This window comes from Heptranchias perlo, chromosome 7 (assembly GCF_035084215.1).
Source record: "Heptranchias perlo isolate sHepPer1 chromosome 7, sHepPer1.hap1, whole genome shotgun sequence".
In the NCBI taxonomy this organism is placed as follows: Eukaryota; Metazoa; Chordata; class Chondrichthyes; order Hexanchiformes; family Hexanchidae; genus Heptranchias; species Heptranchias perlo.
Genome location: NC_090331.1, coordinates 19,992,935 through 20,006,679, shown reverse-complemented (window position 1 = coordinate 20,006,679; position 13,745 = coordinate 19,992,935). Strand labels below are relative to the sequence as shown.

General features: G+C 40.0%; 1 protein-coding gene across 1 annotated transcript in view; it reads left to right on the top strand.

The window, feature by feature from the left end:
* Positions 1–13,745, top strand: part of parp14rs3 (poly(ADP-ribose) polymerase family member 14-related sequence 3) — a 98,971-nt gene that overhangs the window by 32,043 nt on the left and 53,183 nt on the right. Inside the window, exons 11-15 of the mRNA XM_067987154.1 lie at positions 1,265–1,441; positions 1,552–1,736; positions 3,921–3,984; positions 9,766–9,900; positions 11,723–11,785. Of these exons, the coding sequence (XP_067843255.1) occupies positions 1,265–1,441; positions 1,552–1,736; positions 3,921–3,984; positions 9,766–9,900; positions 11,723–11,785 (624 nt within the window). The remainder of the gene's footprint in view (positions 1–1,264; positions 1,442–1,551; positions 1,737–3,920; positions 3,985–9,765; positions 9,901–11,722; positions 11,786–13,745) is intronic.

Genomic DNA, 13,745 nt, shown 5'->3' with positions numbered 1-13,745 from the left:
ATTATTAATTGAGCTAGCTTCTATTGCTTTTTGTGGGAGAAAGTTCCACACATCTACCACCCTTTGCATGAAGAAGTCTTTCCTAACTTCTTTCCTGAATGGCCTGACTCTGATTTTAAGGTTATGTCCCCTTGTCCTAGAATCCCCCACCAGTGGAAAAATTTTATCTCTATCTACCCTATCAATTCCTTTCAAAATCCTATAAACCTCAATCAAATCATCCCTTAGCCTCTATATTCCAGGGAACACAAGCCTAGTTTATGTAATCTCTCTTCATATCCAAGGGTCATCCTTGGAGCCCTGGTATCATTCTGGTGAATCTGCGCTGAACTCCTTCCAAGGCCAAAAGACCCTTTCTAAGGTGCAGTGTCCAGAACTGTACACAGTACTCCAGATGTGCTCTTTGTATAGCTGTAGCAAAACTTCCTCCCCTTTATATTCTAGCCGTCTAATTATAAAGACTGACATTCCATTAGCCTTTTTGATTACTTTTTGTACCTGACCACTACATTTTAGAGATCAGTGTACATGGACCCCTAAATCCTTTTGACCTCCACAGTTCCTAGCTTTTCACCATTTGGATCTATCCTTTTTTGGTCCAAAATGAATGACCTCACACTTACCTGCGTTGAAATCCATCTGCCACAGTTTTGCTCACTCACTTAATCTATCAATGTTTCTTTGTAATTTTATGTTCCTGTCTACACTACTTACTATGCCACCAATCTTTGTGGAGATGCCGGTGATGGACTGGGGTTGACAACACCAATCTTTGTGTCATTGACACATTTGGATATATGGCTTTCTATTGTGTCATCTAAGTCATTAATAAATATGGTGAATAGTTGAGGCCCCAGCACAGATCCTTGTGGGACACCACAAGTCACTTCCTTCCAATTCTCAGTTGTGCGGTGTGATTAATGATGTCCTGCAGGACAGGGCTCTATCATATGCTGCCTGTCCTAAAAATGCAGTACATGCTTACTTAAAAATGATTAGCCTGTGGTAGCTCTCCTGTCAGAGCTAAAAAAATTCTGTTTCAGGCAAACCTTTGCCAAAGCTTACTATCCAATGCCCAACAAGTATTCCCAACCTCCCCTTGCATGGTATATCTCTCAGCTGGGAGAATATCTACTGCAGCTTCTAATATGGGAGAAGATTCAAAGTTGTTTATTTGCTACTTTGGGCAGTAAACAAATATTCTTGGTAATGCTGCAGATGGAGCTTAATGAAGGTGAATTTCTTCCACCCATTTCTTTCCTAGGTCCCCAGCCAGATGCTGGTGTCGCAGTTACTGGAGGTGGTCAGCTTCAGTGTAAATATATAATCCACATGGTTGGGCCGAGAACAGCAGCTGGCATCACAGCATCAGTAAGAAAGGTCCTTGAGGAATGCGAAATGCGGAATATCTCTACTGCTGCATTCCCAGCCATAGGAACAGGTAACCTCTTCCCCCATTTGAGCGGTTTGGCCAATTTATTCTGTGATTCGTTGTTTACTTCGATTTGTTTTCTTCTGAGGTTTGCTAACGAGTTTTTGGATTTTATTCAGGTAAAGGTGGAATCAGTTCCCAAACTGCCATCAACGCAATCTTCAATGGATTGGAGAATTATTTCTTGAACATTGCATCGTCCAACATGAAAGCCATTTCCATTGTTGCGTTTGAATCAAATGTTTATGATGCTTTTGCTGATGTGTTTGATACAAAGAAGCAGAACTCCGGTTTGGACGCAATGGTAATCTTTGCACCCTGGAGGGATTTCATTTTCAGCAGCCGCCCGCTTTTAATATAACACATTAAAACGTAGGAACTAATAACTTTAACATTTCAGTTATGCAAAGCTGTTATTTTGAGGAATTTCAGCAAATTGTTTATTCCAGAATGACTAAATTTAAGCCAGATACTCTGGAACAATGTAGAGTAACACTTCCATCTGCAGGGAGTCCCCACTTTGCTGCAGTATCAGTTTAGGCCTTGACTCTAGGTTTTGGATTTAGGTTACATTTACACCATAACTGTTACATCAGCGCAGAGCACAGCTGCTTCCCATGAGTGCTACAGATGTTATGTAAGTGTACACTTATATGTTCTTCATTTCAGTTAGTGTCAGGAAATATATACCACAGTCTGAAACCTGAATTAAATATAAGGCAAATCTGGCACTTTCAACACACCATATTTTCTGAATCATCACCATCATGAAGTGATAGACATTTCTGGAATGTTACCAGTAACTTGAAAAGTTTGTTAATTTGTTATGTATCGACTCACCAGGAGTATAAATTTTATTTAAGGTACCGTGTGTTGTAATGACTAGGTAAACAGAGAGACTCGAAGTAGAGAATAAGACAATATTTGTACATTACAATATATAAACTCTATTTTATTTTGCAATGCTTTTGATTTAATACTGAATCGAAACAATTCAAAGATTTTGATGAAATCAACAAAATTTTGCACAGTAAAGCACTGGGAGTACAAACCTGTTGCAACCACTTTTTCAACTCGAGAAATTGTTTGTTCATCCCAAACAATTTTCAGTCTCTCTGAAACTGTTACATTTAGGAATTTTTGACATCTCAAAGATAATTATTTTAGCTATTACAATGTATTGATGCTGAATTTATTTAATATCACAGAGTAACATGTTTTAAAGATTTCTGTTTTATTTATTAGAATCATAGAATCTTACAGCACAGAAGAAGGCCATTCGGCCTGTCATGCCTGTGCCGGCACTTTGAAAGAGCTGTTCAATTTAGTCCCACATCCCAGCTTTTTCCCCATAACCCTACAGATTAGTTCTCTTCAAGTACATGTCCAATTGCCTTTTGAAAGTTCCTATTCCATCACCCTTTCAGGTAGTGCATTCCAGATCTTAACAACCTTCTGTGAAAAAATCTCCCCGCTAGTTCTTTTGCCAATTATTTTAAATCTATGACCTCTGGTTATTGACCCACTTGCCAGAGGAAACAGTTTCCCCCTAATTGCTCCGTCAAAACCCCTCATAATTTTGAATACCTCTACTTCGTCTCCCCTTAACCTTCTCTGCTCTAAGAACAATCCCAGCTGCTCTAATCTCTCCACATAACTGAAGTCCCACATCCCTGATATCATCCTGGTAAACCTCCTCTGTACCCTCTCCCAGGCCTTAACGTCCTTCCTAAAGTGTGGTGCCCAGAATTGTACACAATACTCTAGCTGAGGCCTAACCAGTGATTTGTAAAGGTTTAGTATGACTTCCTTGGTTTTGTATTCATTGCCCCTATGTACAAAGCCAAGTATCCCATATGCTTTCTTAACCACCTTATCAACTTGCCCTGCCACCTTCAAAGATTTGTGAATGTGCACCCCAAGTCCCTCCGCTCTCACAGCCCCCCGGAAAATAGTACCATTTAGATTATACTGCCTCTCCATGTTGTTCCTCCCAAAGTACACACTTATCCGCATTAAATTGCATCTGCCACGTGTCTGCCCATTTCACCAGTCTGTCTATGTACTTCTGAAGTCTACCACTATCATCCTCACTATTTACTATGTTGCCAAGTTTCGTATCATCCGCAAACTTCAAAACTGTACTCCCTACACCGAAGTCCAGATCATTTATATATAACAAGAAAAGCAATGGTCCTAATACCAACCCCTGGATCTTCCCACTGCATACTTCTCTCCAGTCAGAAAAACATCCGTTCACCACTACTCTCTGCCTCCTATCCCTTAGCCAATTACGTACCCAAGGTACCTCCGTCCATTTAATACCATGAGCTTCTATTTTCCGAATATGTCTGTTATGTAGTACTTTATCAAATGCCTTTTGAAAGTCCATATATATAACATCTACTGCACTACCTTCAGCAACCCTCTCTGTACTCCAGGAATTATATTAAATAATCTTTCTTTTTTTAAAATGTTAACATTTTAGGGCACAGCACAGATGATTGCGAATCCACAGCTCTCCTTCCTGCAGCATATTTTTACACCACCAGGTAATGGTCAACTCCATTCTTCTGTGCAAACTAATCCTATTCTTTCAACATACCTGTAAACTAACCCCTGAGCTAATTCTATAAAGAGGTTAAATTTAAACTTTATATTTTACTTTTTCATAAATGGTGTTCATTTAAATATGTTTCCAGAAGCAGGTGGGTCGGCAACCAAAGAACACAGATAGAAGCGTAGAATAGTTACAGCACAGAAGGAGGCCATTTGACCCATCAAGCCCATGCCTCTCTTTGTAAGAGCAATTCATTTAGTCCCATTCCCCTGCTCTTTTCCCATAGCCCTGCAAATTTTTTCCCTTCAAGTATTTATCCAATTCCTTTTTGAAAGCCATGATTGAATCTGCTTCCATCGCCCTTTCAGGAAGCACATTCCAGATCATAACTACTAGCTGTGTAAAAAAGTTTTTCCTCATGTCGCCTTTGGTTCTTTTGCCAGTCACCTTAAATCTGTGTCCTCTAGTTCTCAACCCTTCTGCCAATGGGAGCAGTTTCTCTTTATTTACTTTATCTAAGCCCTTCATGATTTTGAACACTTCTATCAAATCTCCTCTCAACCTTCTCTGCTCTAAGGAGAACAACTCCAGCTTCTCCAGTCTAACAACGTAACTGAAGTCCCTCATCCCTGGAACCATTCTAGTAAATCTTTTCTGCACCCTCTCTAAGGCCTTCACATCCTTCCTAAAGAGCGGTGCCCAGAATTGGACACATTACTCCAGCTGTGGCCGAACCAGTGTTGTAAAAAGGTTCAACATAACTTCCTTGCTTTTGTACTCGAAGCCTTTATTTATAAAGCCCGGGATCCTGTATACTTTTTTAAACCGCATTCTCAACCTGCCCTGCCACCTTTAAAGATTTGTGCACAAATACCCACTGCACCCCCTTTAGAATTGTACCATTTAGTTTATATTGCCCCTCCTCGTTCTTCCCTGCCAAAATGTATCACTTTGCACTTCTCTGCAATGGTCCTAGTACCGCCCCATGGGAACAGCACTGTATACCTTCTTCCAGTCTGAAAAACCACCGTTCACCACTACTCTCTGTTTCCTGTCACTCAGCCACTTTCGGATCCACGCTGCCACTGCCCCTTTTATTCTATGGGCTTCAGTTTTTCTGACAAGCCAATTATCTGGCACTTTATCAAACACCTCTTGAAAGTCCATATACACAACATCAACCGCATAGCCCTCATCAACTCTCTATATTACCTCATCAAAAAACTCTATGAAGTTAGTTGAACACGATTTGCCTTTAACAAATCCATGCTGGCTTTCCTTTATTAATCCACACTTGTCCATGTGACTATTAATTTTGTCCTAGATTATCATTTCTAAAAGCTTCCCCACCACCGAGGTTAAACTGGCCGGCCTGTAGTTGCTGGGTTTATCTTCACACTCTTTTTTGAACAAGGGTGTAACATTTGCAATTCTCCAGTCCTCTGGCACCACCCCCATACCTAATGAGGATTGGAAGATTATGGCCAGTACCTCTGCAATTTCCACCCTTACTTCCCTCAGCAGCCGAGGATGCATCCCATCCGGACAGGGTGACTTATCTACTTTAAGTACAGCCAACCTTTCTAGCACCTCCTCTTTATCAATTTTTAGCCCATCCAGTATTTCATCTACTTCCTCCTTTACTGTGACTTTAGCAGCATCTTCTTCCTTGGTAAAGACAGATGCAAAGTACTCATTTAGTACCTTAGCCATGCCCTCTGCCTCCAAGTGTAGATTTCCTTTTTGATCTATAATCGGCTCCACCCCTCCTCTTACGAACTGTTTACTATTTATATGCCTATAGAAGACTTTTGGATTCCCTTTTAAGTTAGCCGCTGGTCTATTCTCATACTGTCCCTTTGCCCCTCTTATTTCCTTTCTCACTTCTCCTCTGTACTTTCTATATTCAGCTAGGTTCTCATTTGTATGCCCTCTTTTTCTGCTTCATCTTACTCTCTATCTCTTTCATCATCCAGGGAGCTCTGGTTTTGGTTGCCCTACCTTTCTCCCTCGTAGGACTGCACCTAGACTGTACCCAAACCATCTCCTCTTTAAAGGCCTCCCATTGTTCGATTACAGTTTTGCCTGCCAATCTTTGATTCCAATTTACCCGGACCAAATCCATTCTCAACCCAATGAAATTGGCCCTCCTCCAATGAATTATTTTTCCTCTAGATTGCTCCTTGTCCTTTTCCATAACTAATCTAAAACTTATGATACTATGATCACTGTTCCCTAAATATTCCCCCACTGATACTTGCTCCACTCGACCCACCTCATTCCCCAGAACAAGATCCAGTAATGCCTCCTTCCTTGTTGGGCCAGAAACATACTGATCAAGAAAGTTTTCCAGAACACACTTAAGAAATTCTTCCCCCTTTTGCCATTTACCCTATTACTATCCCAGTCTATATTAGGATATTTGAAGTCCCCCATTATCACTACTCTATAGTTCTTGCACCTCTCTGTAATTTTTCTGAAAATTTGTTCCTCTATATCCTTTCCACTAGTTGGTGGCCTACAGAATACACCCAGTAATGTAATGGCGTCTCTATTGTTTATTAACTCTAATCAAACACATTTGTCTTTAATCCCTCAAGGACATCGTCTCTCTCCAGCACTGCAATATTCTCCTTAATCAATACTGCCACCCCCCACGATTTTTCCTTCCCTATCTTTCTTGAACACCTTGAATATAGGAATATTTAATACCCAATACTGCCCTTTTTTGAGCACAGCTCCGTTATCACCGCCACATTATATTCCCATTTGGCTATTTTCGCCTGCAGCCCACCAACCTTATTTACTACGCTTTGTGGGTTTGCACGCATGCACTCTAAACCGATCTTAGACCGTCTCGTATTCTCTCTTAGTCTGATCCCACCTAATACTGTACTGTTTCTTACTCTAGTGCTATCTGTCTCTCCCGATCCTTTGTGCACGTTGTTTCTCTTTTCTAATGCTACACCCCCTCCCAAATTAGTTTAAACCCTAATGTGATACAGAATCGGTTTATACCCCTGAGGGGCAAGAACTCTACTTGCCAAAAAAAACAGCCCTGGACAACTAAAGAGGTAAGGGACAGTATAAGACATAAGGAAAGGGCATACAAAAAGGCAAAAAATGGGACAGATCCTGGCGAATGGTAAAGATACAAAGATCAATAAAGGGTCACAAAACAGATAGTAAGAGCTACAAAAAGAGAGTACGAAAAGAAACTTGCAAGGGATATCAAAACCAATACGAAGAACTTTTATAGTTACATTAGGAAAAAGAGGGTGGTCAGGAGCAGTGTTGGCCCCTTAAAAACTGAAAGTGGGGATATTGTCATTGACAATGGGGAAATGGCAGACATGTTGAACAACTACTTTGCGTCAGTATTTACAGTAGAAAAAGGGGATAGCATTCTGGAGATCCCAAGAAAACTAATATTGAATCGGGGACAGGGACTCGATAAAATTAATATAAGTAAAGCAACAGTAATGAAGAAAATAATAGCACTAAAGAGTGACAAATGCCGAGGACCAGATGGTTTCCATCCCAGGGTTTTAAAGGAAGAAGGTGAGCACATTGCAGATGCCCGAACTATAATCTTTCAAAGTTCTCTAGATTCAGGAACTGTCCCTCTAGATTGGAAAATTGCACATGTCACTCCGCTTTTTTAAGAGAGGGGAGAGAGGGAAACCAGGGAATTATAGACCAGTTAGCCTAACATCTGTTGTGGGGAAATTGCTGGAGTCTATAATTAAGGATAGGGTGACTGAACACCTCGAGAATTTTCAGTTAATCAGAGAGAGCCAGCATGGATTTGTGAAAGGTAGGTCATGCCTGACAAACCTGATTGAATTTTTTGAAGAGGTGACTAAAGTAGTGGACAGGGGAATGTCAATGGATGTTATTTATATGGACTTCCAGAAGGCATTTGATAAGGTCCCACATAAGAGACTGTTAGTTAAGATAGAAGCTCATGGAATCGAGGGAAAAGTACGGAGTTGGTTAGGAAGTTGGCTGAGCGAAAGGCGACAGAGAGTAGGGATAATGGGTAGGTACTCACATTGGCAGGATGTGACTAGTGGAGTCCCGCAGGGATCTGTCTTGGGGCCTCAATTATTCACAATATTTATTAACAACTTAGATGAAGGCATAGAAAGTCTCATATCTAAGTTTGCCGATGACACAAAGATTGGTGGCATTGTAAACAGTGTAGATAAAAACATAAAATTACAAAGCGATATTGATAGATTAGGTGAATGGGCAAAACTGTGGCAAATGTAATTCAATGTAGAAAATGTGAGGTCATCTACTTTGGATCAAAAAAGGATAGAACAGGGTACTTTCCAAATGGTAAAAAGTTAAAAACTGTGGATGTCCAAAGGGACCTAGGGGTTCAGGTACATAGATCATTGAAGTGTCATGAACAGGTGCAGAAAATAATCAATAAGGCTAATGGAATGCTGGCCTTTATATCTAGAGGACTAGAGTACAAGGGAGCAGAAGTTATGCTGCAGCTATACAAAACTCTGGTTAGACCGCACCTGGAGTACTGTGAGCAGTTCTGGGCACCGCACCTTCGGAAGGACATATTGGCCTTGGAGGAAGTGCAGCGTAGGTTTACTAGAATGATACCTGGGCTTCAAGGGTTAATTTACAAGGAGAGATTACACAAATTGGGGTTATATTCTCTGGAGTTTCGAAGGTTAAGGGGTGATCTGATCGAAGTTTATAAGATATTAAGGGGAACAGATAGGGTAGATAGAGAGAAACTATTTCCGCTGGTTGGGGATTCTAGGAGTAGGGGGCACAGTCTAAAAATTAGAGCCAGACCTTTCAGGAGCGAGATTAGAAAACATTTCTACACACAAAGGGTGGTGGAAGTTTGGAACTCTCTTCCGCAAACAGCAATTGGTACTAGCTCAATTGCTAAATTTAAATCTGAAATAGAAAGCTTTTTGGCAACCAAAGTTTTAAGGGATATGAGCCAAAGGCAGGTATATGGAGTTAGATCACAGATTAGCCATAATCTTATCAAATGGCGGAGCAGGCACGAGGGGCTGAATGGCCTACTCCTGTTCCTATGTTCCTATGTTCCTAATTGGCAAAAAAGCCAGGGGGGAGATGAGAATTTTTTTTACTGAGCAAGTTGTTATGATCTGGAATGCATTGCCTGAAAGGGTAGTGAAAACAGAATCAATAGTAACTTTCAAAAGGGAAGTGGATATTTACTTAAAAAGGAAATTTTACAGGGCTATGGGGAAAGAGCAGGGGACTGAGACTAATTTCAAAGAGCCAGCACAGGCGTGATGGGCCGAATGGTCTCCTGTGATGTATTATTCTATGATTATATGTATTTGTGATGAGCCTCACAGAAAACCTCCGATGTATATTTTTACATATTTCTTTCCGATTGTCCTGTCTCACCAATGACCATGCCCTAATCAATAGTACAGTAAAACTGCAAACCAGTCTTTAAAGACATTTTTCATGAAGCTAATTGTATTAACTTTAGCAAGTAACTAAAGTACACAACAGTTCTGAACCCAAATTCCACATCTAAGCTGTAGCAAAATTCTGATAGTCTGTAAGCTCCAAATATGTGGTTAATCTGGATCCAGAATAATCTATCACTTTTTAAAAATTGTCTGCCCTTCTCTAGGTGCATGGCTCCATTTTGAAAGTTATACAAAAATTCGATAGTATCCTTTGCACAGTTCTTGACGTGAACTGACTGTATTTTTGGTGTTCAGTGAAAACAAATCTCTTTGTTATTCTCCAGTTCAAAAGAGAGGACTGTTGCCTGCACAGCTGAAAATCGGTAATGTCATTATTGAGGTGAAGCATGGAGACATAACCCAGGAAAGTGTGAAAGCAATAGTGAATTCCACAAATACATCACTGGATCTGAATTCCGGTAAGATAACTTTTTCTTTGTAATTAACCCCTTAGATCATAGAATTTCATTTTGTAAGATCTTTGAACATTATGAATAAAACAGTCAATCCTGTAATCTGATTGATCAGTTAAGGAATATCAATTGTAAACAATTTTACAACACCAAGTTATAGTCCAGCAATTTTATTTTAAATTCACAAGCTTTCGGAGGCTACCTCCTTCCTCAGGTGAACGATGTGGAAAAGCTTGTGAATTTAAAATAAAATTGCTGGACTATAACTTGGTGTTGTAAAATTGTTTACAATTGTCAACCCCAGTCCATCACCGGCATCTCCACATCAAGGAATATCAAAATCTACGAGTATGAAATTCAAAACTTCCATTAAGACTCTGGGATCTGAAAATTGGCTGTCGGTGTGATTTCATTTGAATCTATGGGAGTTGTATTTTTCTGCCCTTGGCACTTGAAATACAATTACCCATTGTCTACCCCACTTGATGTTGATCACAGTGAGCCAAAGTTTACACTGTTACAAGGTGGGTTGTGGGAGTTGTGGAACGATGCATATCTCCAGTGAAAAAAGTTTATGAGAGATCACCTCATAGACAGCAAAGTGCTTTTTGATTGGTTACTGGAAAATGAATAGATAGTATTTTCCTTACCCACTGCCATATGTCAGCTTGTCAGTGTTTTACAAGAAAAATAGGCTTTTTCTACTTGGATTTGAGGTTGTCAGTATCAAATAGTCAGACCATTTGGAAGGTAGGCTCAGAATCTATCAGAAGCAAACAGGTTGGAGGGTGAACTGGAACCAATCAGATATTACTCTCTCCCATTGTTTGTTGTGCAAAAGCATGAGGCAGAAAACATTTAAATGAGCTGTTAGCTTCCATTCTGAGTCAGCTCATTTAGGCCAGGAATTTCCTCAGTGCTGCTCCCACTCTGTCACCATAACTTCGCCAGATATGTGGCAGAAACCCCATTACAGCGGTGGGACAGGAGCAGCTCCAAAGAAATTCCCAGCCTTAGTTTGTCCCCAAAGAAATTATATATGATAAATATGTGCAAAATAGTAGCTTCTAAAAACTTATTATTTTCTTTCAAAGGAATTTTCTGGGGCATGCCTGGCTGTTGTCTTATGTGAAGGCTTATTTTCTTCAATAATGGTTGCGACTGCTTTTTGGAGATAAGGTGGATGTTCCCTGGTATGAATGTATTAACTGGATTAATTTGTCGATTATTGTCACTGCACTTGTGGAATTGCCATGGTTTGGAAATTAAATGGAGCAGGGTTGTAGTGATAGTGCATTTTACTTAATTAAAAAAAAACTACTTCGATTCATACTCAGAATTATAGCCAATGTTTTGAGTGGAGTTTTCAGAAAGCTTCTTTCTGGCTCTTTCTTCCTTCCATTTACTCTTTTCTTTTCAAATTGATGGTAAACTCCCTTCATTGTTTTATTCCATGCCATTCTTCACCCTGATCTCAGGGTATTCATCAACAGTGGCAGAGGTGATGCCATTATAAGCTGGATAATAGGAGGTACATGCCTCTCCTGGCGATGACTCTCTTAATTTTCCCTCCCTCATTTTGGGAAGTTCCTGGCCTCTGCTCAGATTGAGACCCGAAACTCAGGGGAGTTTCCTGATCAAACCATTATACCTTCAATATGTTTCTTTCATCTCTTTGTAGTAACAGCACTTTATATAAGCGTAAAAATGAAAGCGCTGCATGTTCTGGGCATTGACTATGGACGGGCAGAAAGCTCGCCCAAAGTTATTTGTCATGATTAAAAATGAATTAGATATCCACAAACTTTGTTGTGCCATTGTTTTTCAGGCGTCTCTGGGGCAATATTTGCAGCAGCTGGCAGTACTGTCAGGGATGAATGCCAGACATTGGGTAAGTTACAGATATATATTGACATGCATAATATTAAAAAAGCATCTCCAGAGTACTAGAGCTTTGAGTACTCGTGAGACATACAATTTATATCATCAATCTCTAAATTATCAAAATTTTGACCTTTGTGAACAGAATTGAAGGTTGATTGAGCAAGATTTATTTTTCTCTAGTAGTGGTCATGGTGACCTGTTGGCATGGTTAGAGTGGTCAACCTAGGCACAATTAGTCATGGTCTTTGTCAGTACATAAATTTCAAATTTTAACATTGTTGTACACTTGTTCTTTGTGACTATTGAAGTGAACTACCTAACAATTAAGGCAGCATCTATGAAGAGAGAAATAAAGGGTTAACGTTTTAGGTCAATGATCTTCTGTCAGAATGCTGTGACAAAAGATCATCGACGTGAACCTTCTGACGACAGGTCCTTGACCTGAAACGTTAACACTGTTTCTCTCTCCACAGAACGCTGCCTGACCTGCTGAGTGTTTCCAGCATTTTCTGTTGTTATTTCAGATTTCCCAGCATTTGCAGTATTTTGCTTTTTGCTATTTAGCAATTAATTTTAGTTAAACCGAATCTAGAATGGCTGTTTGAAACACTGAAAGGCAGGATTTGACCAGGAATGACCATTGTCCCCATTGTGGTCCAAATGCCTGGTCACAAGTTCAAAAAAATATCATGATATACTCTTATATCCTATCACAATTCAGACTTTCTCATGTCCAACAAAAATAATCAGCTCCCATAGCCATTAAGCAACACCTAATGCACAAGTTAATCTGGGATAGCATGCCCTGGGAGAACAATAAACACATTTCTTGTCTCTGATTTACATGTGGGAATTGCACCATGTGCCCAGGTCATTTCAAAATGGTTAATGTCAGTACTGCCAGGTACTTTCATAGCAGACTAAACGACCAATCAGCTATATTAGCAGATAGAGTCATTTACAGCGGCAAGTTTAACAGTGAATTGTTGAGGTTAGTCCAAATAGAGGAGCAGTTTGGAGCCACATAATGAAAGAGTTAATTAGACAAACTGGTCAGATGTGCTCCTTTGAAAAGCATTTTTTGCAGATCTTTCAAACAAACATGTGTGGGAAGGAGTAATTTCTTGATCCTGCCCAGTTACTGTCTTTCTGGGAATTACACAGACATTCTGAGCTATGAAATCACTTGTTCCTTTTCCATATAGAGCAGAATTGTAACTAATTGGTATTCCATAAATGTCAACATAATAACGCCTATGCTTCAAAAGTAGTTGATTTGCTGTGAAACGCTTTGGGACATCCTGAGCTTTGAAGGCACTATATAAATGCAACTCTTGCTTCTTTCTAATATCCATTGAAACTTTAAATACAGTCTTATCTGTGAAAAGCCATAAGAACATAAGAACACAAGAAATAGGAGCAGGAGTAGGCCATACGGCCCCTCAATCCTACTCTGCCATTCACTAAGATCATGGCTGATCTTCGATCTCAACTCCACTTTCCCGCCTGATCCCCATATCCCTTGATTCCCTTAGAGTCCAAAAATCTATTGATCACAACATTGAATATACTCAATGACTGAGCATCCACAGCCCTCTGGGCTAGAGAATTCAAAGATTCACTACCCTCTGATTGAAGAAATTTCTCCTCATTTCAGTCCTAAATGGCCGACCCCTTATCCTGAGACTATACCCCCTAGTTGTAGACTCTCCAGCCAGGGGAAACAGCCTCTCAGCATCTACCCTGTCAAACCCTCTCAGAATCTTATATGTTTCAATGAGATCACCTCTCATTCTTCTCAAATATATATTCCTTTAAGGTGCAAAAACCCAACAGGAAAAGTGGTCCAACCGTGGCTAACAAGAGAAATTAAAGATAGTATTAAGTCAAAGAAAGAGGCATATAAAGTTGCAAGAAAAAGCAGTAAGCCTGAGGATTGGGAGCATTTTAGAATTCAGCAAAGAAGG